Source organism: Capricornis sumatraensis, chromosome 14 (assembly GCF_032405125.1).
Source record: "Capricornis sumatraensis isolate serow.1 chromosome 14, serow.2, whole genome shotgun sequence".
Classification (NCBI taxonomy): Eukaryota; Metazoa; Chordata; class Mammalia; order Artiodactyla; family Bovidae; genus Capricornis; species Capricornis sumatraensis.
Genome location: NC_091082.1, coordinates 13,044,763 through 13,069,494, shown reverse-complemented (window position 1 = coordinate 13,069,494; position 24,732 = coordinate 13,044,763). Strand labels below are relative to the sequence as shown.

Here is a 24,732-nt window from a genome sequence, read left to right as displayed (position 1 = left end):
AATCAGTCCATCCTAAAGGAGATCAGCCCTGGGATTTCTTTTGAAGGAATGGTGCTAAAGCTGAAACTCCAGTCCTTTGGCTACCTCAGGCAAAGAGTTGACTCATTGGAAAAGACCTTGATGCTGGGAGGGATTGGTGGCAGGAGGAGAAGGGGACGACCGAGGATGAGATGGCTGGATGGCATCACGGACTCGATGGACGTGAGTCTGAGTGAACTCCGGGAGTTGGTGATGGACAGGGAGGCCTGGCGTGCTGCGATTCATGGGGTCGCAAAGAGTCGGACACGACTGAGTGACTAAACTGAACTGAACTGAACAGTAAAAGAAAAAGAGAGATAGAGCAGAGGATACATCACCAAATTGGGTTTTGACAAACATCCATACTTAATCAGTGCTGGGAAGTCCCGGGTCACAGCACATCTGGGGTCCCAGTTGGAAAGAGGTTCCAGGCAGCACCCGTTCTATGGGTGAGGCTTCAAAGATTGCAGTTCAGGGTTCCCACTTATAATCCCAGGACACAAACTGGTATCATCATCAATCTGTGAGCAGCTCTGGTTTCATGTTACTGCTGTTTGTTTTGTAGTGTAAAATTTGGAATGTTAAGCATGGGGCTTGGTTGGCCCGGGCCCTCTCCAGGGGCTCAACAGTCCCAAGATTTGTGCCCTGTCTTACCTGTGGTGCTGCAAGGCTTGTACTCACAGCAGGAAGTCAGGGCACTCACAGCACAGTTTCCAGGCAGGTCCCCTTGGGTCTTGGCTCCTACTTGTCAACCACAAATTAATTTTTAGGTTGATAACCTATGCCTTCTTATCCAGGACATCTGCTATGTACAATAGTTTTCCCAGCTTGAAATGTCTAATCTTCCCTTGAATAAACTTCCTCAGCTCCTTGGACAGAGATTGCTTTGGTGGCTATACTGCAATAGGCCTGGTCAACAGCACAGAGTCTGGCATCACAGCCTCTGAGTGTGACTGGGTGGGAGCCCAAGGAAATAAGGATCTACGGCCCTTCCCTCCTCTGGGCTCCTCTGACTTTGACTTTGTGGCTGGGTGGCTCAGAATAAAGGCATGATGGGTCAGAAGTGTAGGAGGAGCTGGAGTTGGGGCTGGCCCCACATTAAAGGCAGAAATGGTGGTGGACAGAGACTGCTGAAAATCTTATCTTTATATAGCCAAGGTGGACTTCTCCTTTATGTAACTGTGTCATCAAATGAAAGCAATTAGGATTTTTTTTTTCTTGGTGGATGGACACACTCCTCTGAAATTTTCATAAGCAAAATTCGACTGAGTAGGGGCCAGGACCCCAGGTGTTTAAATCTGTGTCTCCAGGGTACACAGTGATCCCTTTCAGGGAAACCCAAACTCTCACTTCTGTCTGAGACTGATTTTTTTTCTTTGTTTTGGATAATATCTGCAATTTATTGGAAAATTTCAAAACACTGTGCAGCATATTACATACATTATCTCAATCGTTTCTCACAGAAGCCCAGTGAGGTGGATACTACCTCCACATCTTAGAGAATGTAAGAGTTTCAGAAAGGATAAACCATTGGGAAAGATCAAACTGCTAGGGAGAAGCCAAACCATAATTTGATCTTACTACTACTACTACTACTACTAAGCCGCTTCAGTCGTGTCCGACTCTGTGCAACCCCATAGATGGCAGCCCACCAGGCTCCCCCGTCCCTGGGATTCTCCAGGCAAGAACACTGGAGTGGGTTGCCATTTCCTTCTCCAGTGCAGGAAAGTGAAAAGTGAAAGTGAAGTTGCTCAGTCGTGTCCGACTCTTCGCGACCCCATGGACTGTAGCCTACCAGGCTCCTCCATCGATGGGATTTCCCAGGCAAGAGTACTGGAGTGGGTTGCCATTGCCTTCTCTGAATTTGATCTTACTAGGTCTCAAAAATTATTCTTTCCTGAACACTCTACGTTTTAAAAATTGCTTTGGAAACACCCCCCCCCCCCGAAATAATGTCTAAATGCAAAAACGTACATGCGTGCATGCTTAGTCACTCAGTCACTTACAACTCTTTGTGACCCAGTGGACTGTAGCCCACCAGGCTCTTCTGTCCATTGAATTTTCCAGGCAAGAACACTGGAGCAGTTTGACATTTCCTACTCCAGGTAATCTTCCGCACCCAGGGATGGAAGCCGCATCTCTTGCGTCTTCTGCATTGGCAGCAGGATTCTTTACCACTGCAGCCACCTGGAAAGCCTGAATGTAAAAGGTACATAAAGATGTCCAAAGCTGTTTTAAATAACAGATTTGAAGATCATTTGTATAGTTTCCCCCTCCCAGTAGGAGGTCAAATCTGGGACTAAAGTGGATTCCTTGTTATTATCACATCATGTAAAATAAAAAAAAACAGGGAGGAGAAAAATCTCAGAATTCCAGCTGTGGCCCATAGTGTACGATAAAATGCAAAGATCTTAGTAAACCAAAGCCCTTAAGAAAAGCATTCGAGAGGCCTGCGATTTTAATAAAACCCAAAAGTTCAATTAACTTTGCGCAGCTTAACTAAATTGAATGGGATGAGAGCTGGCAGAGGGCCTACTCGACACACCACGGCGCTGATGGATGGAAATGAACGGAATCTCTTGCTCCGGAAGGGTTACTGCAGCGGGAGCCGCGCCTGCCGCTCGCGCAGGCGCAGAACCAGGCGGCCAGGATGAAGGGGCGGGGCGCACCGCTCTGAGCAGGAATCGCAGTCCCGCCTTCGGGCTTCAGTTCCCGGCCTTGCCGCTAGGGGCGGCCGCGAAGCTGAGCGGGCTCGGTTTCCAGCCGGGCCGCTTTCCCAGCCGGGCCTCAGCATGGCTGCCCCCAGGGCCGCGGGCCTGGCAGCCGCCGTGCATCCGCTTTCCTGACAGCTCGCGGCGTCTGTGGTCTCCCTCTCTTTCCCAGGCCACTCCAGCGGACATGTTTGCCAAGGCCTTTCGGGTCAAGTCCAACACGGCCATCAAGGGGTCGGACAGGTGAGGGGGAAGAGGGTCCCGTGCCTGCCCACGAGGGCATCCCAGCGTCTCTCGAGCTTGGCCGGCTCGCAGCCTTTCTGTGCTCGGTCAGCCGGCCTGGGGTGGAGGCCGAGGGGCACAGCCGGAGAAGGGACCCCAGAGCGGGGCAAGGGTGAGTTAGACATATTTTGAGGGTGAAAATGGGAGCGGAGGCCCGAGTTATCTCCCAGGCTGTCTTTTTTTTTGAATATTCTAGTGAGTTTCAAAGAAACGTAATTCAGTCAGCGCGTGTTGACTGTAGTCTGTTCAAAGTGTCGCGGATGTTGCAGAAATGAAGGAATACGGGATCCCTGCCCTACTTGGAGCTTTGAGTCCCTTGGGAGAGATTGGACGGGGTACAGAGGACTACAGGTATATGAGAAGTCTCTAGTCACTTCTCATATCTCGGGGGAGAGACACATCGAAGGTGAGGTGGAAGTAGAGGAGCCATAGGTGGTAACTGTATCTGTTCAGATAGTGTTGCAAACGCAGATATCACCTTGGGGATTTTAGAACCAATGTTCTCTAGTTGTCATTCTTGATGCCCTGGTGTATCTGTTTGATCATAAGCTGTTAGATTTGCCAGCCATATATGAGAAAGTGGCAGATCCAAGAGTTACGCGTGGAGTCAAGAAGGCAGGACTTGAGTTTCCAGTGGCAGGCTAACTTGGACTGCTCACCGGGTCTCAGTTTTTTCTTTCTTTCTTTGTGAAGTGCAAAGACATGCCTCAGGAACATGTGAAAGTAGATGAGACACTGGATGAGAAAGATAATGGGATGTTTTGGAAGAGTGTGTGAGAATAGGGCATCATCAACCAGACTTCCCTGGTCCTCATGATTTTTTATAGTAAGTCTTTCTGAGTCCTCAATATTTATTAAAATCTATGCAGGCAGCCTTCATACCAGGTATGTGTGCCCTCTGCAGGAGAAAGCTTCGGGCTGATGTGGCAGCTGTTTTCCCCACTCTTGGAACCGATCAGGTCTCTGAGTTAGTGCCGGGAAAGGAAGAGCTCAACATTGTAAAGCTGTATGCTCACAGAGGAGATGCAGTGACTGTGTACGTGAGTGGTGGTAACCCCATCCTGTTTGAACTGGAGAAAAATCTGTATCCAACAGGTATGGCAGTGGCATAGAGATGCCCTTACTGTCGTCTCTGCCTAATATTTGTTTCTCCTTGTTTCTTCCATTAACCTGTCTTCCTTAAAACAAATGAATGCAAAATCTCCCTAAGAATTTTTTTGTGTTTTGTGTCTCTAGAATTGGATCATACAAAACCAGAAACTGCTATAGAAGGGAGGGGGAAAAAGAGCTAACACAAAGCAAAGGTTGTTGCCGGGGGAAATGCTAAGGTGAAGAAACACTTGTTTCTGGAGGGTTGACCAGTAATGGAGTAGAGGTCTTGAAAAGGGTTGAGTTTCAGTGAAATGAAAGTCGCTTAGTCATGTCAGATCTTTGTGACCCCATGGACTGTTTAGTCCATGGAATTCTCCAGGCCAGAATACTGGAGTGGGTAGCCATTCCCTTCTCCAGGTGGTCTTCTGAACCCAGGGATCAAACCCAGGTTTCCTGCATTGCAGGCAGATTTTTTCTACCAACTGAGCCACCAAGGAAGCCCAGGAATACTGGAGTGGGTAGCCTATGCTTTCTCCAGGTGATCTTTCCAACCCATGAATGAAACCAGGGTCTCCTGCATTGCAGGTGGATTCTTTGCCAGCTGCACTACCAGGGAAGCCCCTGAAGTTGCAGGGCATGTAAAAAATGTTTATTAAAACTGTCACTAGTGTACTTTTCTTAAGATACTGAAGAGATACTATGATGGGAAAGAAGCTGAATTAATTCAACTCCATACCCAGCTGTCTTAGTGATGCACTTTTGTTGAGACATCTCACCAGAATTCTTTCTTATGCTCTCTGTGGCTCTCAGGATTTTGTTGCTTGCTTTCCTCACAGGTCTCGCAGAGGCAGTGTCTTTCTCTCTTTTCCTTTCCTGGTGACATCTCCTTTGTCCTTTGGGGCTTTTCTTCCTCCCAGCTTGGCTGTAGCAATGCAGTGCAGATTCTACCCCAGGCCACCCCTACCTTACCTTGCTTTGCTGTTGCACGCATACAAGCCCATTTTGTATGTGTGTACACATACAAGCCCCTGCTAATGACTATGGAAACGGAATAAAATAATAAATGTGAAAAAATTTCAAAATGTCTTGTAGGCTGGTGCTCTGGTTTTGGATTACTTGCTTCTGAGGTCATAAATGAAATCCCTGTTGGGTCTCTGTCCCTATAGTGGGACAGTGGATCAGAATCCACTGTGGCCCTTTTCTTCTGCTCCTGCAGTCCGGGTGAAGCAATAGGTGCCTTCAAGGCTCAAGTGACATCCAGTTTCTGAAGTCTCTGCCTTCTTCAAGGCTGCAGGCTCTTTAAGAAGGGAGTCAGCCACATGTAAGCTGTATGGAATGTTTCCCACAGGAAAAGGGGCACTTGATTCCCAGAGTAGGGGAAAGGGATACTGGGCAGGCAAAAGCAGATGTTCACCTAATCGCTAGTTTTAGCCTTACATGTAAATATCCAACTTTGGCAGTTAATCTCTTAAAGCTGCAGTTCACTTCATGTGTCTTCCTACCAGTAAAAATGATAACTTCTCAAGATCACAGATTGAGAGAAACTAATGCAGAGACCTCAATATGTAAATAATTGGCTCTCTAGGGCTAAAGGAAGCAAAGATTCTAAAATAAATAGCATGTGACATATAAACTGCTTCACAAACTTGGGGTAACCTAATTTAAAAAAAGAATGCAGCTTCTTTGGACATCCCCCCACAACCCTCTCTCTAGCTTTGAGTTGAGGGTCTTTGCTGTATTTTGATGAACGTGGCCTAGTGTTTGGCTTTGCCCATTCCCAGAGGATTGACTCTTGGCAGTAAGTGTTTTCTGACCCTCTCTTTGGACAGTGTATACCTTGTGGTCTTATCCCGATCTTCTACCAACGTTTACAACATGGCCTCTGGTGCTCGAAAAATTGGTTGGGGGAGCAGGTAAGAGTATTTTCTTATATTCTGGATACGATCTAAAACCTACTTCGAAAAAACTAACGACTTTGATAAATGTACCCGTTTCGTGCATTCATATGAAGAATGGTTTCCCCCCGTGTCTGCTGCGCCTCTCACTTGGCTGCTTCCACAAACTCCGTGGGCCTCAGAGGTCCTGTGGTAAAGCTTAAATGAGATGAGTGCATGAAGTCCCTTGTGAGCCGCCATTGGCTATCCTTTAGGTTAATAAGATGACTTGGGGAAACCAGACTCGGATAGATCACGGCAGCTAGACCCTCAGCTTGGTCCTTCAGTTTGACCGCTGGCCTCCCAAAGGGTGGTCTGGCACTCAAGCTGCCACTTTCTATTTTCATTATGAATAATGTAGTTGATAGTTAATGAACGTTTGTTGACTGAATGAAGGAACGATGAAGTAAACTGTGGAATTAGCTGTGACGCTTTTGTTTGCTGCAGATTTGATGCTGCCGGGACTGGTGGTGCCCCCTGCTGGCCTGCCTCAGGTACAGAAGGGTGACCTCTGTGCCGTTGCATTGGTGGGGAACAGGTACTGTGCTGGTCAGCTGTGCCTCTGAGGGGCAGACTTAGGGAAAACTTGGGAGGGGTGGGAATGACAGCTTCACAGCATGTGGATAAAGGATTAAAGGAGAAAACAGATTCTTCCTGAAAAATCCCGAGAGTGGAAATGGCAGTGAGTCTGTGGAGTGTGCACACATCTGGGCCAAGTATATTTGTTATTTTTTTTTCCTCCTTAAAAAAATTGTTTTTTAGATTTACAGACAAGTTGCAGAGATAGTACAGAGTCATGATATACTTCTTACCCAGCCTCTTATCTTGATAACATCTTGTATAACCACACTACAGTTATCAGAACTAAGGAAATAACATTGGTTCAATCCTGTTGACACTATTACAGAGTTTATTCATATTTTCCTGGTTTTCCCACTATGTATATGTATTAAAAAATTTTTTTTGTTCAAGGATCCAGTCTAGGGTGCCACCTTGCATTTAGTTGTCACGTCTTCTTAGTCTCCTGTGGTGTTTTCTTGCTTTCCTGCCTTCCATGACCTCAGGACTATTTTAGTGTGACATCCACATCATCATCATCTTTTAATTATTTTTAATAGATTAATTGAGGAGACAGAGTTTATATACTGTAAAATTCACCTATTTCAACTGTACAATTCAGTGATTTTTTTTTAAGCCTGTTTATAGGGTTGTTTGGCCATCAGTACACCAAATAAATAAAATTTATTTAAAAATTTATTAAAATTTATTTAAATTAGGAAATAATCGTATGAACAGTTATGAAAAATCAAAACCCACTCACCCCATAATTCTTTTCTCTAGAAGTAACTATTATCATTCTGATGCATAGCCTTGCCAGCCTTCTTCAATGCATATATACAGGTGCATATAAAATGTCTGATGTGGGTTGTGTATGTTTAAAAATACAAACAAACAAGCTCTATCCCTAGTACTTTTTCAGTTCAGATCATGTGAACGTTGTCCATGTCAGCAAGCACAGATAAGCTGAACCATTTTACCCGCTGTGGGGTGATGGAGAAGGTCGTCTCCTGGTGGACACTGTGGTTGCCTCTACTCTGTCACAAACAAGAGCTTCCTAACGCTTTTGCGGACACCAGGGCTAGTATTTTCCTAAAGCAGACGCTAAGAGGCAGAGCTGTTTGGCTGACGGTCGTGTACATCTCCTGTTGCCCTACAAAAACCCTGTCGATTTTCACTCCACCTACAGGGTACATGGAGCCTGTTTCTGTACGTGCTCCCTGACACCGGATATGATGGGTTATATTCATTTGTGTCATCCTGAATGAAAAGTGACATCTCATTATTTTACTCATTGCTTTTTTGAGGGAGAAAGGTTGTAGGCCTTGAGGACGGGGGGCGGGGTGTCAGTATTTAAAGATTTTATTTTTGCTGCTCATAGTCTCCTATTTTCCTTGAACCTTTTGGCACCAAGCACCTAGAAAGGTTTCCTTCCTGTTTACATGTAGCAAAACTTGACTGTTGAAAAGAATGGTGATGTTATTGTTTCCCCTGCCCCACCCCCAGTAATCTATCCCAGATAGGAGAAAACGATGGAAATGTGTATTTGGCCTGCTTAGTTTGACATTTAGAATGAATGTGGGAATGGAGCCTGGGTGGTTTATGGCAGAGGATGAGGGTAGAAGGGAGTTTATTAAAACTTCAAGCCATATTTGAGACTGAAGTTCTTGAGCCATTGACCCTTCCAAAGGTGGAAGACAAAGACCCTTCTTTTAGGAACTGGGAAAGAAGCCAAATTCAAAGATTCTGTGGCAGGAACTGACCCATGGGCACAGTAAGTGGAGCCACCAGATAAGCAGATATTTTTTTTGTAGTTCAGGTGTTGGGAATTCAGCCCTTGAATCTTCTCCCTTGGGTCCAGACGACCTTGCCCGGCTTGTATCTTCCCCTACTGTTCGACAGCTAGACACCGATCCTTACAGGCAGTGTATGAGCAATTCTTGAGTGACACTGGGATGACAGAGATTTGCCATTTGGGCTTTGGAAGTTTTCTGTAGTTATTGTAAATATGTGGTCTTCTTTTTTTGGATATTATGGACACATTCAGTTCTTAGATGGCTACACAGAGCAAGCCCTGTTATAAGAGCTAACTCAGAAGAAACCTCTAGTTGGTACCACACATCTGTCTTCTCTTTTCCCAGTGGCACTCATCAGCCTACTTTATGGCATGGGAAAGACCTCCCTTCTCAACTTGTAAATAGGACGGCTTTCCCTTTTTTTTTTTTGGCCTTCCTGCATGTCATGTAGAATCTTATTTCCCTGACCAGGGATTGAACCTGCATGAATAATTTATATTTTTGAAATTAAAGAAAGAGAACTTTTAAATATCCTTCTGAGTCCTGTCTGCGTTTGATTCATAATAGGGATAAAACAGTGATATCAGTAGATGAGTTACTTACCCAGAAGGGATATTTGGTCAAGGGATTTGTGTGTGTGTGTGTGTGTGTGTGTGTGTGTGTGTGTATTAGTAGCTTGGTCGTGTCCGACTCTTTGAAAGTCATATTTATAGGTAATTTGAAGAGGATTGGGACTGCACTGAGTTTTCGTTCTTTGGTATAAGTGGGTGCTTCCGGTTTGCAACCGTGGTGCTTTGAGCACCTGAGAAAGCCAGTCTGGCAGGCGCCCTCCTGGAAGCGTTTCCTGACCCTTGTCTCCTCCTCAGAGCCCCCGTTGCCGTCGGAGTCGCCGCCATGTCGACAGCTGAGATGCTGGCCTCGGGTCTGAAGGGAAGGGGCTTCTGTGTGCTCCACAGCTACCAGGACCACTTGTGGTGGGCTCAGTCTTTCTTCTGTTTTACGGGGAAGCTGGGTGGATGCGGAGGACCCAGGGCCTGGGTTCAGAAGTGAGACTTTTGGTCCCTGTCGTGTCCTCAGTTGCTGGGCAGACATTAATTTCCCTGCTCAATGTGAAAAAAAAGACTTTTTTTTTCCTTTTTAGAGAGGAAATTACAGAGAACTGTAATTCTTTTCTAAGTAAATTGTAGACTCCTAGGCCTCGAAGAAGGCCTTTGGGATTGTCTTCTCTCTCAGCGCAGCGATGTCTTTAGTTTTATAGCACTGGTCCACCTGGCCGCCTCTGCGTGTACATTCAGGCATCTTCTGGCCCCATGACGAGGGCTCAGAAGTTCTCACATCTGACTCCAAATCAAAGCAGAGTACCTCCTCGGGCTCCCGGGTGGTAATCTGGTTACTGTTATGTTGTTTAAGTTTTACATTTTGGATCTCCTCCTCATTACGGAAGTTGCCCTTTCTCACTGTGACCCTTGCTCTCTGGAACTGTATCAGAGCTTATTTTCTTGTCCTTCAACCAAAATAGTAAATAAATAGGGCTCTTCTCAAAACAGCATACCCAGTCCTTTGGCCAAGTGTTGCGGCCTGTTGGTATAGATTTACCCGTGACATTTTTAGTCGGTCTTCGAGTTATTCGCTTTACAAGTCTCAGCCAGACCCTGGTTTGCTGGAGGTACAACCTCATCCGTCTGGGTCTCAGCAGATGTTTGCAGGCTGCTTACTCACGAGCTCCCAGTTCCTTGTTTTCTGTCAGTGTGAGAAATTAAGGTCTTGTCTAAATTGTTTTATTAGCAGCTGCCTCGTCTCCCATCCTCCCACTTTTTGAAAATACTTTCAGTATTTACATGATCAGAATAGCCTGAACATGCCCTCTGGCCTCACTATTAGCCTCATTAAAAGCCTTGCTGCAGCTGTTAGTAAACTTAGTTTGACTTGCATAATCTTAGTTAAAGTAAAGCTTCTTGCTTTTACCATCATGTCTTCAGAAGGCTTAATGGCATAGAACCATTGATTTCTCTACCCTGCAGGTTAGGTTGCCTTTTTTTTTTTTTTGATTGAGGTATAGTTGATTTCCAGTGTGTTGGTTTCAGGTAAGAGCAAAGTGATTTTAGTGGTCACTAGTATATCTAGCTATTCCAGATGTAGATATGTACATGTACCTTCTTTTTCAAATTCTTTTCCATTAAAATTTATTATAAGATATTGAATAAAGTTACTGTGCTGTCCAACAGGTCCTTGTCATTTATCTGTTTTAGATTGCATTCTGGTTTAACACAGAAGCAGCTGTTTTACACTCTTGAGCAATTCAGTTATTTGTACTTTGTTCGCTACTCTCAGCCTTGGGTTTGTATTTCATCACTGGTACTACAGATGCATTTGCAATCTTAATTTTGTTATTTAATTCAAAGTGGTTTTATTTTTAATTCATATGAAGGGAATACTTTGGCGGGGGGGGGGGCTTCTATGTAAATATATTGTCTTTAATTTTTCTCTGTCCCTGAATTCCTGTTAATATTAAGGAGGAGGCAAGAATTCCTCTCCCCATTTCAGAGATGAGGAAACTGAGGCATGGGACTTCTCTGGGCCCAGAATTGAAAACAGAGTTGAGATGCATGCCCAGGCTCTCTGGCTGCTCCCAGACACCCCTGCCTGTGACTCTCATTCTCCCTGGACCCCTGCTGGCCCCCTGACCGGGTTGGAGAGTGTGGTGGCCGCTGCTCAGTGTTTCTGACATGAGTTTTTTGCAGGCGATCTGGAGACAAATCCAGCCCACCGTCCATTGCCCCACTGGCTCTGGATCCCCCGGATCTCAGTGAAGGGAAGGGATGTGTCAAAGCCGACACTGCCCTGCAGGGCGACATGAGGCAGCTGACCCTGGAGGAGGAGGAGGAGGTCCAGCGGAGGTGTGAGGAGAAGTCCCCGTCAGAAGCCATGGAAGACCCCGGCTCTGGGGGCCTGCACATGGACCCCACGGACAGCAAGACCCTTCAGGGTACAGCTCTGGGGGTGGAAGGTCTGCTCTCCCGGTGCAGGAGGCTGACGTGCACTGCGCTGCTTCTGACTAGGCCTCTGGCGGGGAGGGAGACGGCCTTGGCTTTGGTCAGGGAGGTGCCCAGCGCTTTGGTCTCACCTCGGAGTCTTTCCCATGAGTCACGTTTCCCCGGGTCCCCATGGGCCCAGCTGCACAGCTCGCCAGGGTTTCTCTGGCTCTGACTTCTCGGTCAGAGAAGTGTTGCTTCTGGCTGGATGGGACCCTGAGACCTGCTGCCTCTTCTAGGGTCAGCCCTCTGTGGAGGCTCGTGTTCTGGAGAGTCTAGGCGCTTTGGCACCAGGCAGCGGGCTCCCTCAGAACCCGGGGGTGAGGCGGGGTGTCACCGCGCAGGCCTCTGCATCCCTCTGGAAGGATGAAGTTCTCCTGTTCTCCTTGCAGAGCAAATGGACGAGCTTCTGCAGAGATGCTTCTTGCAGGCTTTGAAGTGCTGCGTCAGAAAAGCTGACCTCCCGTTGCTCACCAGCACTCTCCTGGGCAGCCACATGTTCTCCTGCTGGTACGGAGGGTCTGGGGGGCAGGGGGCAGGGGGGCCCTCTCCTGCTCCTCGGTGGTCGGATGGGACAAGGCCGACGGGGGAGTTGTCTGAGGAGCGTGATGTGGAAAGCGGGAAGTGGAGGGTTGATCTGCCAGATACTGAGTTTTAAAAGCTTAAATGTGAGCCAGTGAAAGGATGCTGAGGAAATGAGGCTAAAATTCCCAAGGTGCTCTGAGCCCCACCTCTGGTCTGGTGAAGCTGGGCTCTCTTGCGAATCGGGCAGCATGTCCCATCCAGGAGGTGTCCTGGGGCAGCCTGTTTGTCCGAAAGTCCAATCCCCTGGTGCTTTTCTGAAGGTGGGCTGGATGGTGTGAGAAGGAAGAGTCGGTGTGAACCTCCCACCCCAGCCCCAAACGCAAGCCACCAGCAGAGGGAGCATTGTTACGTGTGGATTCCTTCTGGGCTTTGAAGCTGGGCTCACAAGCCAGCTCCCCAGGGTGTTGGAGCAGGGTGGATTTGAACCTGTAACCAGGCTTGTTAGTGCCCTCATTCCCAACACTTGTAAGGCTGCCATCAAGATCAAATAGCCTGACATTTCATAAGCAACCAATGAATATTACCATGTCAGGAGATTTGCTTATTGATTTTCACCCTAAGTCTGAATTTCTTTCTTTCTGAGAATTTTGCTCTTTTTTTTTTTTTTTAATGACTTTAATGTGATTCTCTTCCTCTTCATGTGAGCTTCTTTAAGGCATTCTATACAGGCGTGAGGTCTGGAATGTGTGGCAGGATACTTGGTAATTTGTCCTGACCTTGTTGGGTTGCATGTAACTGGGGAAAGGGATCCTGGAATATTCTCTAGGATAGAGGTTCTTAACCTGGGATGGGTTCTAGAAAGGATCCCTGTGAATCCAAACTGCTATTGCTTATCACATATTCAGAGAAAATGTACGTTCTAAGGAGCCTTCATTAGGGGCTTCTCCCCCAGAACTAATAGCTGTGGGGTGGAGGCTCCAAGCTTTTTCGATAAAGAGTCAGATAGTAATTATTTTAGGCCCTACAGTCTCTCTTGCAGTCGTGCATGTCTGCCGCTGTGGCCTTGACGCAGCCGTAGGTGGTAGATGAACGGGTGTTGCCGGATTTGGTCTGCAGGATGTAGTTTGCCAAATCCTGCTCCAGCCTGGCTGCCACAGTGAGCTTGGAGTTAGAAAGACTCACCTGGAGGTGAAACTTCTGAGGACACAGAAGATCGTCTAGTTTGAGAGGAATATAAAACTGTATCTAATACAGTAGCCATGAGCCATGTGTGGCTATTTAAATGAAAAATAAATGAAATTTAAAATGTATTTCCTCAGTCACATTAGTCACACTTCAAGTTCTTAATATCTACATGTGGCCTGTGGCCACCACGTTGATAAGCAGAGAACATTCCCTTTTCACAGGAAGGTGTGTTGCACAGCAAGGGTCTATAGTGTCTGAAGTCTTTACCTCTTTCTGATGCTGCCACCAAGCAGAAAGTTCTGGAACAGCGGCCTCTTCCTGAGCATCCTGGAGGAAGGCTGAGGAAACAGCCTCCTCTCAGCGTCAGGCAGGTCTCACCCTACTGCTTTGTTAGCTTAACTTGCCTTTTCCATCTGCCATCAGCCCTGAAGGACGACAACTGGACATAAAGAAGTCAAGCTACAAAAAGGTAAGTGGGTCCCTTCTCTGCATGCCCGCACAGGGAGCTGTGTAGGGCGCTCGTGGCGTGAGCCGGTTGACGTGGGGAAGCCTGTCTGCAGGGCTGATGCTAGAGTTAAGCTTTTTGATTCCAGGTAGAGTGGGGTAAGAAAGCTGTCCCGGGGCTGAGGCAGTTGGGTGGGCACCTGCTCCCCTCTCTCCCTCCCAGCCCTTTATACCCAGTCTGAGTTCCGAAGGGCTTCACCCGTTAGTTCCCAGCCCTCAGGACGAGGACAGGGACTGTCCCACATCCCGCCCAGGCCCTGCCTGGATCGGCGTCCAGCACATCGTAGGCGCTCAGCGCGTGTGCGGAGTCGACGAGGCCCCTACCGCTGGCGCTCTCTCCCTTAGCTCTCTAAGTTCCTGCAGCACATGCAGCAGGAGCAGATTGTACAGGTGCAGGAGCTGAGCAAAGGGGTGGAGAGCATTGTGGCCGTGGACTGGAAGCACCCGAGGTGAGTGCCGGGGGCCTGCTCACCGCAGCTCAGCTGGCCCCGGGGCACCTGGGCCAGGACTGCGGAGCTCGGAGACACTAGTATGAAATGTGTTTTTTCTTTCCTTCTGCTGGGTTTCAGGATCACATCTTTCGTCATACCCGAGCCCTCCCCGACCTCCCAGACAATCCAGGAGGGTAGCAGGGGACAGCCCTATCACCCTCCAGATATAAAACCCCTCTACTGTGTCCCAGCCAGCATGACCCTGCTCTTCCAGGAGTCTGGCCACAAGTGAGTTTTCAGAGAGCAGCCCTTCTCTTGCCTGCTTGGTGTTCTGGCCTATAACCCTCTCAGCCTGAGTAGTGCTCTTCTGTGACTGGCAAAACCTGCTCTGCCCTCTCCTCCCCCTCCCCCCAGACCCAGCTTCAAGCCTCCTTCCCCTGGGCAGGGTCTCCGGACTCAGTGAGCGAGAGAGTAGGTCTCTCCCTCTTCTACCTGTGACGAGTCTTCACACGGCCCTGCGGGCCTCAGGCAGGAGAAGGGAAGAACGCAGAGCTCGAGAAGCCGAGGACAGCGCCCTGCTGAGCAGGGAGTGAGTCTTGCTGTTTACGGTTTGTCCCCCAGCACAGCGTGAGTAACCTCCTGGTCGCTTCTCACCCAGGAAAGGGAGTGTCCTGGAGGGCAGTGAGGTCCGAACAGTCGTCGTCAACTACGCCAAGGAAAACGAGCTGGTGGATGCAGACAACAAAAAGTGAGTGGATGAGGAGGGCGGCTTGCCCCGTGTCTTTCCATACTCACCTTCAGCAGACGGGGGCGTGGCTGGGAGGGCGGGGTGCAGGCGCTCAGCCTCCTAGCCATAACCAAGGCCGCTGGTTTCTAAACCATAGGCCATGGACAGTGAGAGTTGTGGCCAGGGTAGTCAGATCCGTATATACCGTCCACGCTGACTGCAGCCTGAAGGAGCATCATCTCTTATGTGTCTTGGGGTTTCCCTGGTGAGTCAGTGGTGAAGAATCCACCTGCTGTTGCGGGACGCCCAGGTTCAATCCCTGGGTCGGGAAGATCCCCTGGAGGAGGCAGTAGCAGCCCACTCCAGCGTTCTTGCCTGGGAAATCCCGCGGACAGAGACTCCTGGCAGCCCGTAGTCCATAGGGCTGCGAAAGAGTTGGGCATGCCTGTGACTGAACAACAGGAGTGACCTGAACGTGAGCATCTACCGTTGATTGTCAAATGCAGGCGCTATTGCGAGGAACAAAGTGCACACTTCAGAAAATCTTAGCAAAGCCGTCTTAGCTTTGTGGCATTCTCTGCTTTCCTAGCAGGGGGGATGCAGAGGCAAACCACCAAATGAGTGTGCCATTAATTTTGTTGTTGTTGTTAATTACAAGAAACACCCTCATATCCAAAAGTTGAGAACTACTGGCTTCATCATGGTTAGTTAATAACATAACTGAGCCAGGGATCCCAGAGTTCGCATTTTTTCCCCATACCACTTTCCCCTCCACTGCCTGCTTCTCCTTTGTTCTAGGAAAGCATATGTGTACCTCCCATCCAGAGAATACGTTGCATCCTGGACTGTGAACCCCTAATTGGTTCCAATAATCCTGATTGACCGTGAACAACACATAAGAGACTGGGGCTACTCATTGCTTCTTGTTTCCCTTTAGTCTCGTGAAATTGGATCCCATCCTCTGCGACTGCGTCTTAGAGAAGGGTGAACAGCACACAGTCATGAAGCTTCCGTGGGAGAGTCTCCTGAGCAGGTAGTGGGGATTGGCAGCCCCTCTCTCACATTGCCATCCCTTCCCCTTGACGTCTGTCGCATCGGTCGTCATCGTCTCTGACTTCCGTTCCATAGTTCACACTATGTCAATCTGCATAAACACAGGCATGGGTAATTCTGATGTGGAGGGTCTTTGGGACGGTTTGGGCCAACACAATATAGAAGAGAAGGAGAGAGGAAAAGAACGTTAATTAAAAGTAAGAACTTCAAAAAGAGAAACAAAGTGGGAGTCGGGGATGGGGATTGTCTTAAAGTCTTTTCAAAGGAAGGATTCTTATACCTTTTCTTTTCCATGGAACCAAAACTGAAAATAATTTATATCAGGAGTTAGCAAGCTATTGCCTGTGGGCCAAATCTGGCCTGCTACCTGTTTTTGTGAATAAGGTCTTATTGGCGCAAAGCCACACCCATTTGTTTACATAATATCTACTCTGTGTTCTTGCTAAGTGGCAACGTTGAGTAATTTCAACAGAGACCATATGGCTCTTAAAGCCTAAAATATTTACCATCTGGCTCTTTATAGAAAAAGTTTGTCTCTCCCAATATATGCGCTAGCAAAAGAAAATCTGGTTAGACAAAAGGTAGAGATTCCTTTTGGTAAAGGCTCCTGGAAAAGGTGCATGATTGGAACCTGTCAGAAATGCAAAGCTGTGCTTTATCCGGCTGGGTAAGGTAGAGTCTAGAGACAGAAATCTGCCACAGGGCCGCTGGGCAGGTTTTCAGAAGGCCAGACCTGTGGACAGTTTCCAGGGGCTCATCTCAGATGTCCCCTTCCCTGAGTCGGTGGGTCTCCGCAGTGGCTGCATGTTGGGGCGCTTAAAAACAGGTATCTTCCTTGAGAGCCTCCTTGTAGCACAGAGAATTCCACTCGGTGCTCTGCGGTGGATTAAATGGGAAGGAGGTCCAAAACAGTGGAGATGTTTGTATACGCACGGCTGATTCACTTTGCCGTGCTGCAGAAACCGACACGGCAGTGTAAAGCGATTACGGTAGCACAGTTTTAAAAAAATGGATCTTGACGATCAGAGTTTCTGACTCAGTTGGTCTGGGGTGCAGCTCCCTAGTTGATTTGCATGATTCCACTCTGCAGCCAGAGGCGAACCACTGCTTACAAGATCAGCTTCCATCTAGCCGCCTGCTGGGCGTGAGCTATGAGGAAATGGCTTCTGCTGGCTTTATCAGCCTCCAACTCCCATTTCAGATGTTTGGAAAAATTGCAGCCTGCCTATCAAGTGACCTTTCCGGGACAAGAGCCCATTGTGAAGAAAGGCAGGATCTGCCCAATCGACATCACCCTAGCACAGAGAGCTTCGAACAAAAAGGTAATTTTTAAGAGAGAACGTTTGAAGATGGTGATGTAATCTTCCTGCTAAGTTCTAGTCTTTCTAATGTGATTGGAAATTTTTAGACTGGCCTCATACACCTCAGAAGTTGTTTAGGAAACACCCATGTTTGTGTGACTGGGCTGAGTTCTGTGTAAAACAGGTGAAGCTGACCCGCTTCCTCCTTGTCCTCTAGGGTTCTGTGCTAGGAAACTTGCTAGAGCCTGGTTCCAAAAGTGAACAAGATCTTGTATTTACTTTTTCCTTGGAACTCTGGTATGGGCCTTCAGCTCTTCTCTTTCTGTTTCCTCTTGGGCCTTGTTCAGTGAAAATAACTGGTAAAGAATTGCTGAAGAACTGAGCGTGTTTAGCTTGGCAACACAGTCTTAAGAACAAATTACATCTGTCCTCAAATATGTGAAAAGCTGTCCTTGGGAAAAGGAGTGCATTTACTTTGTCTTGAGAAGACAGAAATAGGGTTATTGGGTAGAAATCCCCAAAGACAGACTCTAGTGTGTTGATATGAGCACAGGCTTTGAGATTGCAGACTGGTTCCGTGTGGCTTTGCCTTGCTGCTTGACTTCGAGCACATTAAGTATATGTCATTTTTGCCCGAGTTTCCTTATATGAAGAATGGGGATAATACTTGCCTCATAAGGCACTGTGAGGATCAAATGAAGGAACATATGTAGGTGAAATATTTATGATACTACTTGGCATATAAATGCTCAATAAATGAGAACCAAGTGATAATAAGTTTAATAATTAGCAATAGCCACCATTTCTTGAATGTATAATTATATACAGTGAGGGTTTTGTTTTTATGTTAAAAAGAGCCCTTATCTCTTAGAGATACATACTGAAATGTTTGTAGATGAGATTGCTAGAAGGATTTGCTTTAAAGCAACATAGGAATGCGGGTGGGTGGGGATATAGATGAATCAGGGTTGGTCATGAGTTGAAAATACTTGGAGTTGGTGATGGGTACATGGGGCTCATTGTACTCTTCTGCTTTTATTTATGTTTTAAATTCTCCATTAAAAAATTTTAAAAAACTTTAGAAAAAGCAGATGTAGGAGAAGGAAATGACAACCCACTCTAGTATTCTTGCCTGGGAAATCCGTGGACAGAGGAGCCTGGTGGGCTATGGCCCATGTGGTCGCAAAGAGTTGGGCACAACTTGGCAACTGAACAAGCAAACAACAGTCTGTGTTCTATGTGGGACAGGGTATCTGCCCCACTAACTATAATACGTAGCGCATCCAGGCACACCTCCTTTTATTGTGCTTCTTTTTATTATGCTTTGCAGACAGTTTTTTTTTTTCCAAATTGAAAAAATTTTCAAATTGAAGGTTGCTTGTGGCAATTTTTGTGTCAAGCACGTCTGTTGGTGCCATTTCGCCAGCAGTGCTCACTTCTTGTGTCTGTATCGCGTTTCGGTAATTCCTGCAATATTTCAAACTTTTTCATTACTATTTGTTACGGTGATCTGTGACCATGGTCTTTGATGTTACTGTTGTGAAAAAGATGGCAACTCATTGAAGGCTCAGGTGATGGGTGCCACTTTTTACAAATAAAGTATTTTTAAATTAATGTACATACTTTGTTTTTTAACATAGAATGTTATTGTACAGTTAATGGTATAGTGAAAGCATAACTTTTTAAAGATATTTTGTTGAAGTACAGTTGATTTACAGTGTCACTTTTAATTTCTGCTGAATACAAAGTGATTCACTTATCTATATATAGTCTTTTTTCATATTCTTTTCCATTATGGCTTATCCCAGGATGTTGACTATAGTTCTCTGTTCTACACAGTATGGACTTGTTCTGTGTCCATCTTGTCTACACTAGTTTGCATCTGCTAATCCCAGACTCCCAGTCCTTCCTTACCCACCCTCTTCCCCTTTGGCAACCACAGGTCTGTTCTCTGTATCGGGGAGTCTGTTTCTGTGTCTTCAGTTCAGTTGTGCAGTTGTGTCCGACCCTTTGCGACCCCATGAACTGCAGCCCGCCAGGCCTCCCTGTCCATCACCAGCTCCCGGAGTTCACTCAAACTCACGTCCATTGAGTCGATGACGCCATCCAACCATCTCATCCTCTGCCGTCCCCTTCTCCTCCTGCCCTCAATCCCTCCTAGCCTCAGGGTCTTTTCCAATAAGTCAGCTCTTCGCGTGAGGTGGCCAAAGTACTGGAGCTTCAGCTTCAGCATCATTCTTTCCAAAGAAATCCCAGGGCTGATCTCCTTCAGAATGGACTGGTTGGATCTCCTTGCAGTCCAAGGGACTCTCAAGAGTCTTCTCCAACACCACAGTTCAAAAGCATCAATTCTTCGGCGCTCAGCCTTCTTCACAGTCCAACTCTCACATCCATACATGACCACAGGAAAAACCATAGCCTTGACTAGACGGACCTTAGTTGGCAAAGTAATGTCTTTTCTTTTAAATATGCTAAGTTGATCATAACTTTCCTTCCAAGGAGTAAGCATCTTTTAATTTCATGGCTGCAGTCACCATCTGCAGTGATTTTGGAGCCCCCCAAAATAAACTCTGCCTCTGTTTCCCCTGTTTCCCCATCTATTTCCCATGAAGTGATGGGACCAGATGACATGATCTTGGTTTTCTGAATGTTGAGTTTTAAGCCAACTTTTTCGCTTTCCTCTTTCACTTTCATCAAGAGGCTCTTTAGTTCCTCTTCACTTTCTGCCATAAGGGTGGTGTCATCTGCATATCTGAGGTTATTGATATTTCTCCCAGCAATCTTGATTCCAGCTTCTGCTTCATCCAGCCCAGCGTTTCTCATGGTTTACTCTGCATAGAAGTTAAATAAGCAGGGTGACAATATACAGCCTTGACGTACTCCTTTTCCTATTTGGAACCAGTCTGTTGTTCCATGTCCAGTTCTAACTGTTGCTTCCTGACCTGCATACAGATTATTTCTCAAGAGGTCAGGTGGTCTGGTATTCCCATCTCTTTCAGAATTTTCCACAGTTGGCTGTGGTCCACACAGTCAAAGGCTTTGGCATAGTCAATAAAGTAGAAGTAGTTGTTTTTCTGGAACTCTCTTGCTTTTTCGATGATCCAGTAGGTGTTGGCAATTTGATCTCTGGTTCCTCTGCCTTTTCTAAAACCAGCTTGAACATCTGGAAGTTCACAGTGCATGTATTGCTGAAGCCTGGCTTGGAGAATTTTAAGCATTACTTTACTAGTGTGTGAGATGAGTACAATTGTGTGGTAGTTTGAGCATTCTTTGGCATTCCCTTTCTTAGGGATTGGAATGAAAACTGACCTTTTCCAGTCCTGTGGCTACTGCTGAGTTTTCCAAATTTGCTGGCATATTGAGTGCAGCACTTTCACAGCATCATCTTTCAGGATTTGAAATAGCTCCACTGGAATTCCGTCACCTCCCCCAGCTTTGTTCGTAGTGGGCTTTCTAAGGCTCACTTGACTTCACATTCCAGGATGTCTGGCTCTAGGTAAGTGATCACACCATCGTGGTTATCTGGGTCATGAAGATCTTTTTTGTACAGTTCTTCTGTGTATTCTTGCCACCTCTTCTTAATATCTCCTGCTTCTGTTAGGTCCATACCAAATCTGTCCTTTATTGAGCCTATCTTTGCATGAAATGTTCCCTTGGTATCTCTAATTTTCTTGAAGAGATCTCTAGTCTTTCCCATTCTATTGTTTTCCTCTATTTCTTTGCACTGATTACTGAGGAAGGCTTTCTTATCTCTCTTTGCTATTCTTTGGAACTCTGCATTCAAATGGGTATATCTTTCCTTTTCTCCTTTGCTTTTTGCTTCTCTTCTTTTCACAGCTATTTGTAAGGCCTCCTCAGACAGCCATTTTGCTTTCTTGCATTTCTTTTTCTTGGGGATGGTCTTGATCCCTGTCTCCTGTACAATGTCGTGAACCTCCTTAAGTCTGAATTTGGCAATAAGGAGTTCATGATCCGAATTACAATCAGCTCCCGGTCTTGTTTTTGCTGACTGTATAGAGCTTCTCTATCTGGCTGCAAAGAATATAATCAGTCTGACTTTGGTGTTGACCATCTGGTGATGTCCATGTGTAGAATCTTCTCTTGTGCTGTTGGAAGAGGGTGTTTGCTATGACCAGTGTATTCTCTTGGCAAACCGCTATTAGCCTTTGCCCTGCCTCATTCCTTTCTGCAAGGCCAAATTTGCCTGTTACTCCAGGTGTTTCTGACTTCCTACTTTTGCATTCTAGTCGCCTGTAGTGAAAAGGACATCTTTTTTTGGTGTTAGTTCTGAAGGGTCTTGTCGGTCTTTATAGAACCGTTCAACTTCAGCTTCCTCAGCGTTGCTGGTCGGGGCATAGGCTTGGATTACTGAGATTTGTTCTTTTTTATGGGTGAGTAATATCCCACGTGCCACATCTTCATCTGTTCATCTGTTGTAGGTTGTTTCCATGTTTTGGCTGTTGTAAATAATATTGCTATGAGTATAGGGCTACATTTGTCTTTTTGAATTATAGTTTTGCTTGGATATATGCCCAGGAGTGGCTCAGAGGTTAAAGCATCTACCTGCAATTTGGGAGACCTGGGTTCGATCCCTGGGTCAGGAAGATCCCCTGGAGAAGGAAATGGCAACCCACTCCAGTATTCTTGCCTGGAGAATCCCATGGACAGAGGAGCCTGGTGGGCTACAGTCCATGGGGTCACAAAGAGTCGGACACGACTGAGCGACTTCACTTTCACTTTCACGCCCAGGAGTGAAATGACTGGATTACATGGTAATAGAAACCTTTATACTGTTCTCCATGGTGGCTGTACGAATTTATATTCCCACCGAGAATGTAAGAGAATTCCCTTTTCTCCACACTCTCTCTAGCATTCATTATTTGTAGAGTTTAATGATGGCCATTCTGACTGGTGTGAGGTGGTACATTATTGTAGTTTTGATTTGTATGAGAATGTAACTTTCATATGCACTGGGAAACCAAACAATTCATGTGACTCATTTGACTGTAATATTCGCTTTATCATGGTGGGTCTGGAATCGAACCCTCAGAATCTCTGAGGTATGCCTGTCTTGGATGGGATAAAAAGAAAACTTCAATTTAGAAGCACAAAAATTAATTATTTGGATGAATAGATGTGGTTGTAGGGATGGTGAACATAGGGTGAGGAGGTTGCAGAGGCCCCGGAAGTTTTCTGGAGGGGGGCACGTGGTCTGTACCCACCGTCAGTCTTTTGTCTTGCCCAGGTGACCGTGGTCCGGAACTTGGAGGCCTATGGCCTGGACCCGCGCTCAGTGGCTGCCACCCTCCAGCAGCGATGCCAGGCTAGCACCACCGTCAGTCCTGCCCCGGGGCTCAAGGACAGCCTGCAGGTTCAGATCCAGGGCAATCAGATCCACCACCTTGGCCAGCTGTTGCTCGGTGAGCATCCCCCCTGAAGAAGCAGAGACGTTAGTCTTACTTGGCAAAGATCTTCCTACCAACTAAAGTCACTCTAGTGGGTTTAGCATGTACATAGCTTTTAGCAGCCAGCGAGAGGTAGAACTAATGTTTGCCCTTTATCTTTTAGCCCCCAAATTCAATGTTTTGTCCACCATCCTAGTAGAGAAGTTTTCTTTCTGGTTTTCCTTTTTCATAAACCATTTGTTGAGCACTCAACCTTTGCTAGGCACTTTGCTGGGCTTTTTGCAGGCTTGATGCTGAAGAAACGTTTCTGTTTTGCAGATGAGGAAACAGGGTCAGTACTTTGTACTGAGATAATTCGGCTGTTCAGTGCTCTGGTTGGGCTTCCAACCTTGATTTGCAGAATAAACTCTTTCAGTTCAGTGAGCAAGACCCACCCAGTCCAGCCCCGTCTCCCCTCCACCTTCTCTGGTAGGCCCCTGACTCCCAGGCCAGGCCTCAGCCGTGCTGGTCTCCTTGGTGGCTCCTGCGTGCACCCCACATTCACCCCTGGCTGCCTCCCTCTGTGTAGTTCCCTAGCCTCGAATGGCCTCTCGCGGCCTTAAAGGTGCATCGGCCCAGCTCAGGGGCCACAGGAAGCCTGTCTTAGAACATGTCCCATTTTAAAATTTTCTGTTTCCTTAAATTGACATTTAAAAACCTGCTAACATAGCACTTTCCAATTGTGTCTATATTTCTGATTGGTGTCTACCCCTGGGCTAATTTATTCTGCTGTCTGAACTCCCTGTTAGAATGAGCATCTTGAATCAGAGACCTTACCTTTTTCATTCCCAAGGTCTGGCACATAGTAAATGCTCAATAAGCACACTTACTTTATGGTCTCAGGCAGTACCCAGCAGTTAACTTATAGAGTTGCACCCCTTTAAGTGAAGAGCCCCATGTGAAATACAGAGGAGAAAGGCAAACACATAGCTGAACTCAGACACATGCATTCTCGCTTACGAGAGAATCACAAATGCCTGCAGCACACCTGGAAAGTCGTTACCAACATGAAAGTTGCTGAAGGACTTCAGCCTCGAGGCATGAGGATGCGTGCCCCATCCCGCAGGGGTTGACTGTGAGCTGGGTGTGGAAGGGCAGGTTGCGTGATGGAAACGGTTTGAACTGAGGCTCGATGGCGGGCATGACCAGTGGGGCGGGAGGGCCGGGAGGCGGCTCAGCAGCTGGGGACCCCGGCGTGCGTGCTGAGTTGCTTCAGTCTCAGTCCACTTTGTGCTGCCCCACGGACTGTAGCCCACAGGCTCCTCTGTCCACAGAATTCTCCAGGCAGGAGTACTGGAGGGGGTTGCCATTTCCTTCTCCAGGGGATCTTTCAAACCCAGGGATCGAACCCGTGTCTCTTATGTCTCCTGCACTGGCAGGCGGGTTCCTTACTGCTTGTGCCACCTGGGGACTTGGAGATCGGGGCAAAGGAGGGTCATTGTAGATGGAGGGGAAGGGGCAGGCAGGAGAGAGCATGCGCAAACTTCACTGAGGAGTTTCTGCCTTTTGGATTGTAGAAGAGTATCGGCTTCCTCGAAAACACATCCAAGGCCTGGAAAAAGCCCCTAAACCTGGCAAGAAGAAATGACAGACTCTAATTTCATGTGGTTGATCCAGTGGAAATCCAGGCTCTGGGCTGGTAATTTATATGAGTATTTTGTTTTTGCAAATTAAAAAATATATATAGATATATATATAATTCTTTACCAAAATAAATTTTTATTCTAGTCTGAATTGGATTCCCTTTTGTTTCTTCCACTTAGCTAAACTGTATTACTGAGTTTTCAGGTTCGAAGCTGTTTGAAAGGAGCACTGGAGGCCGATGGAGGCTGCTCCTTCCGTTCGTGTGGTTTCAGTCATTTGGTGTGTACTCTGCCTTTAAGGCCCCACAGCCCATCCAGAGCTCAGGGACAGGGAGCCTGCCAAATATTCAGTAACCTCTTGCTATTCTTACTACCTAATTAACCTCCCAGCCCCAAAATCATTCCTTCAGATATCTAAAGGGCTATTTGTATGTTTATATTTGTCATCATTCAAAAGAAGGAACAGTTATCTCTTCCTTGAGCAAAGTTTAGGCTAGACCAGACATACACAGTGAAAGCACATTAGGACATGGGTTTCTACACAACAGTACGTTTC

General features: G+C 46.7%; 1 protein-coding gene across 4 annotated transcripts in view; it reads left to right on the top strand.

Moving 5' to 3' along the window:
* The window catches only part of EIF2D (eukaryotic translation initiation factor 2D), a 57,466-nt gene extending 33,234 nt beyond the window's left edge, over positions 1-24,232 (top strand). Inside the window, exons 1-15 of one of the 4 annotated variants that reach the window (XM_068985967.1) lie at positions 2,868-2,972; positions 3,916-4,106; positions 5,933-6,016; positions 6,485-6,575; positions 9,258-9,365; positions 11,133-11,377; positions 11,816-11,933; positions 13,557-13,602; positions 13,983-14,086; positions 14,207-14,356; positions 14,727-14,816; positions 15,733-15,828; positions 17,050-17,170; positions 22,395-22,569; positions 24,111-24,232. In XM_068985967.1, the coding sequence (XP_068842068.1) occupies positions 2,917-2,972; positions 3,916-4,106; positions 5,933-6,016; positions 6,485-6,575; positions 9,258-9,365; positions 11,133-11,377; positions 11,816-11,933; positions 13,557-13,602; positions 13,983-14,086; positions 14,207-14,356; positions 14,727-14,816; positions 15,733-15,828; positions 17,050-17,170; positions 22,395-22,569; positions 24,111-24,181 (1,746 nt within the window). In that variant the 5' untranslated portion in view covers positions 2,868-2,916 and the 3' untranslated portion in view covers positions 24,182-24,232. Of the gene's footprint in view, positions 1-2,867; positions 2,973-3,915; positions 4,107-5,932; positions 6,017-6,484; positions 6,576-9,257; positions 9,366-11,132; positions 11,378-11,815; positions 11,934-13,556; positions 13,603-13,982; positions 14,087-14,206; positions 14,357-14,726; positions 14,817-15,732; positions 15,829-16,938; positions 17,171-22,394; positions 22,570-24,110 lie in introns of those variants that run through there. The other 3 variants (XM_068985969.1, XM_068985970.1, XM_068985968.1) reach the window with 3 other exon arrangements.
* The last annotated feature ends 500 nt before the right edge of the window (positions 24,233-24,732 follow it).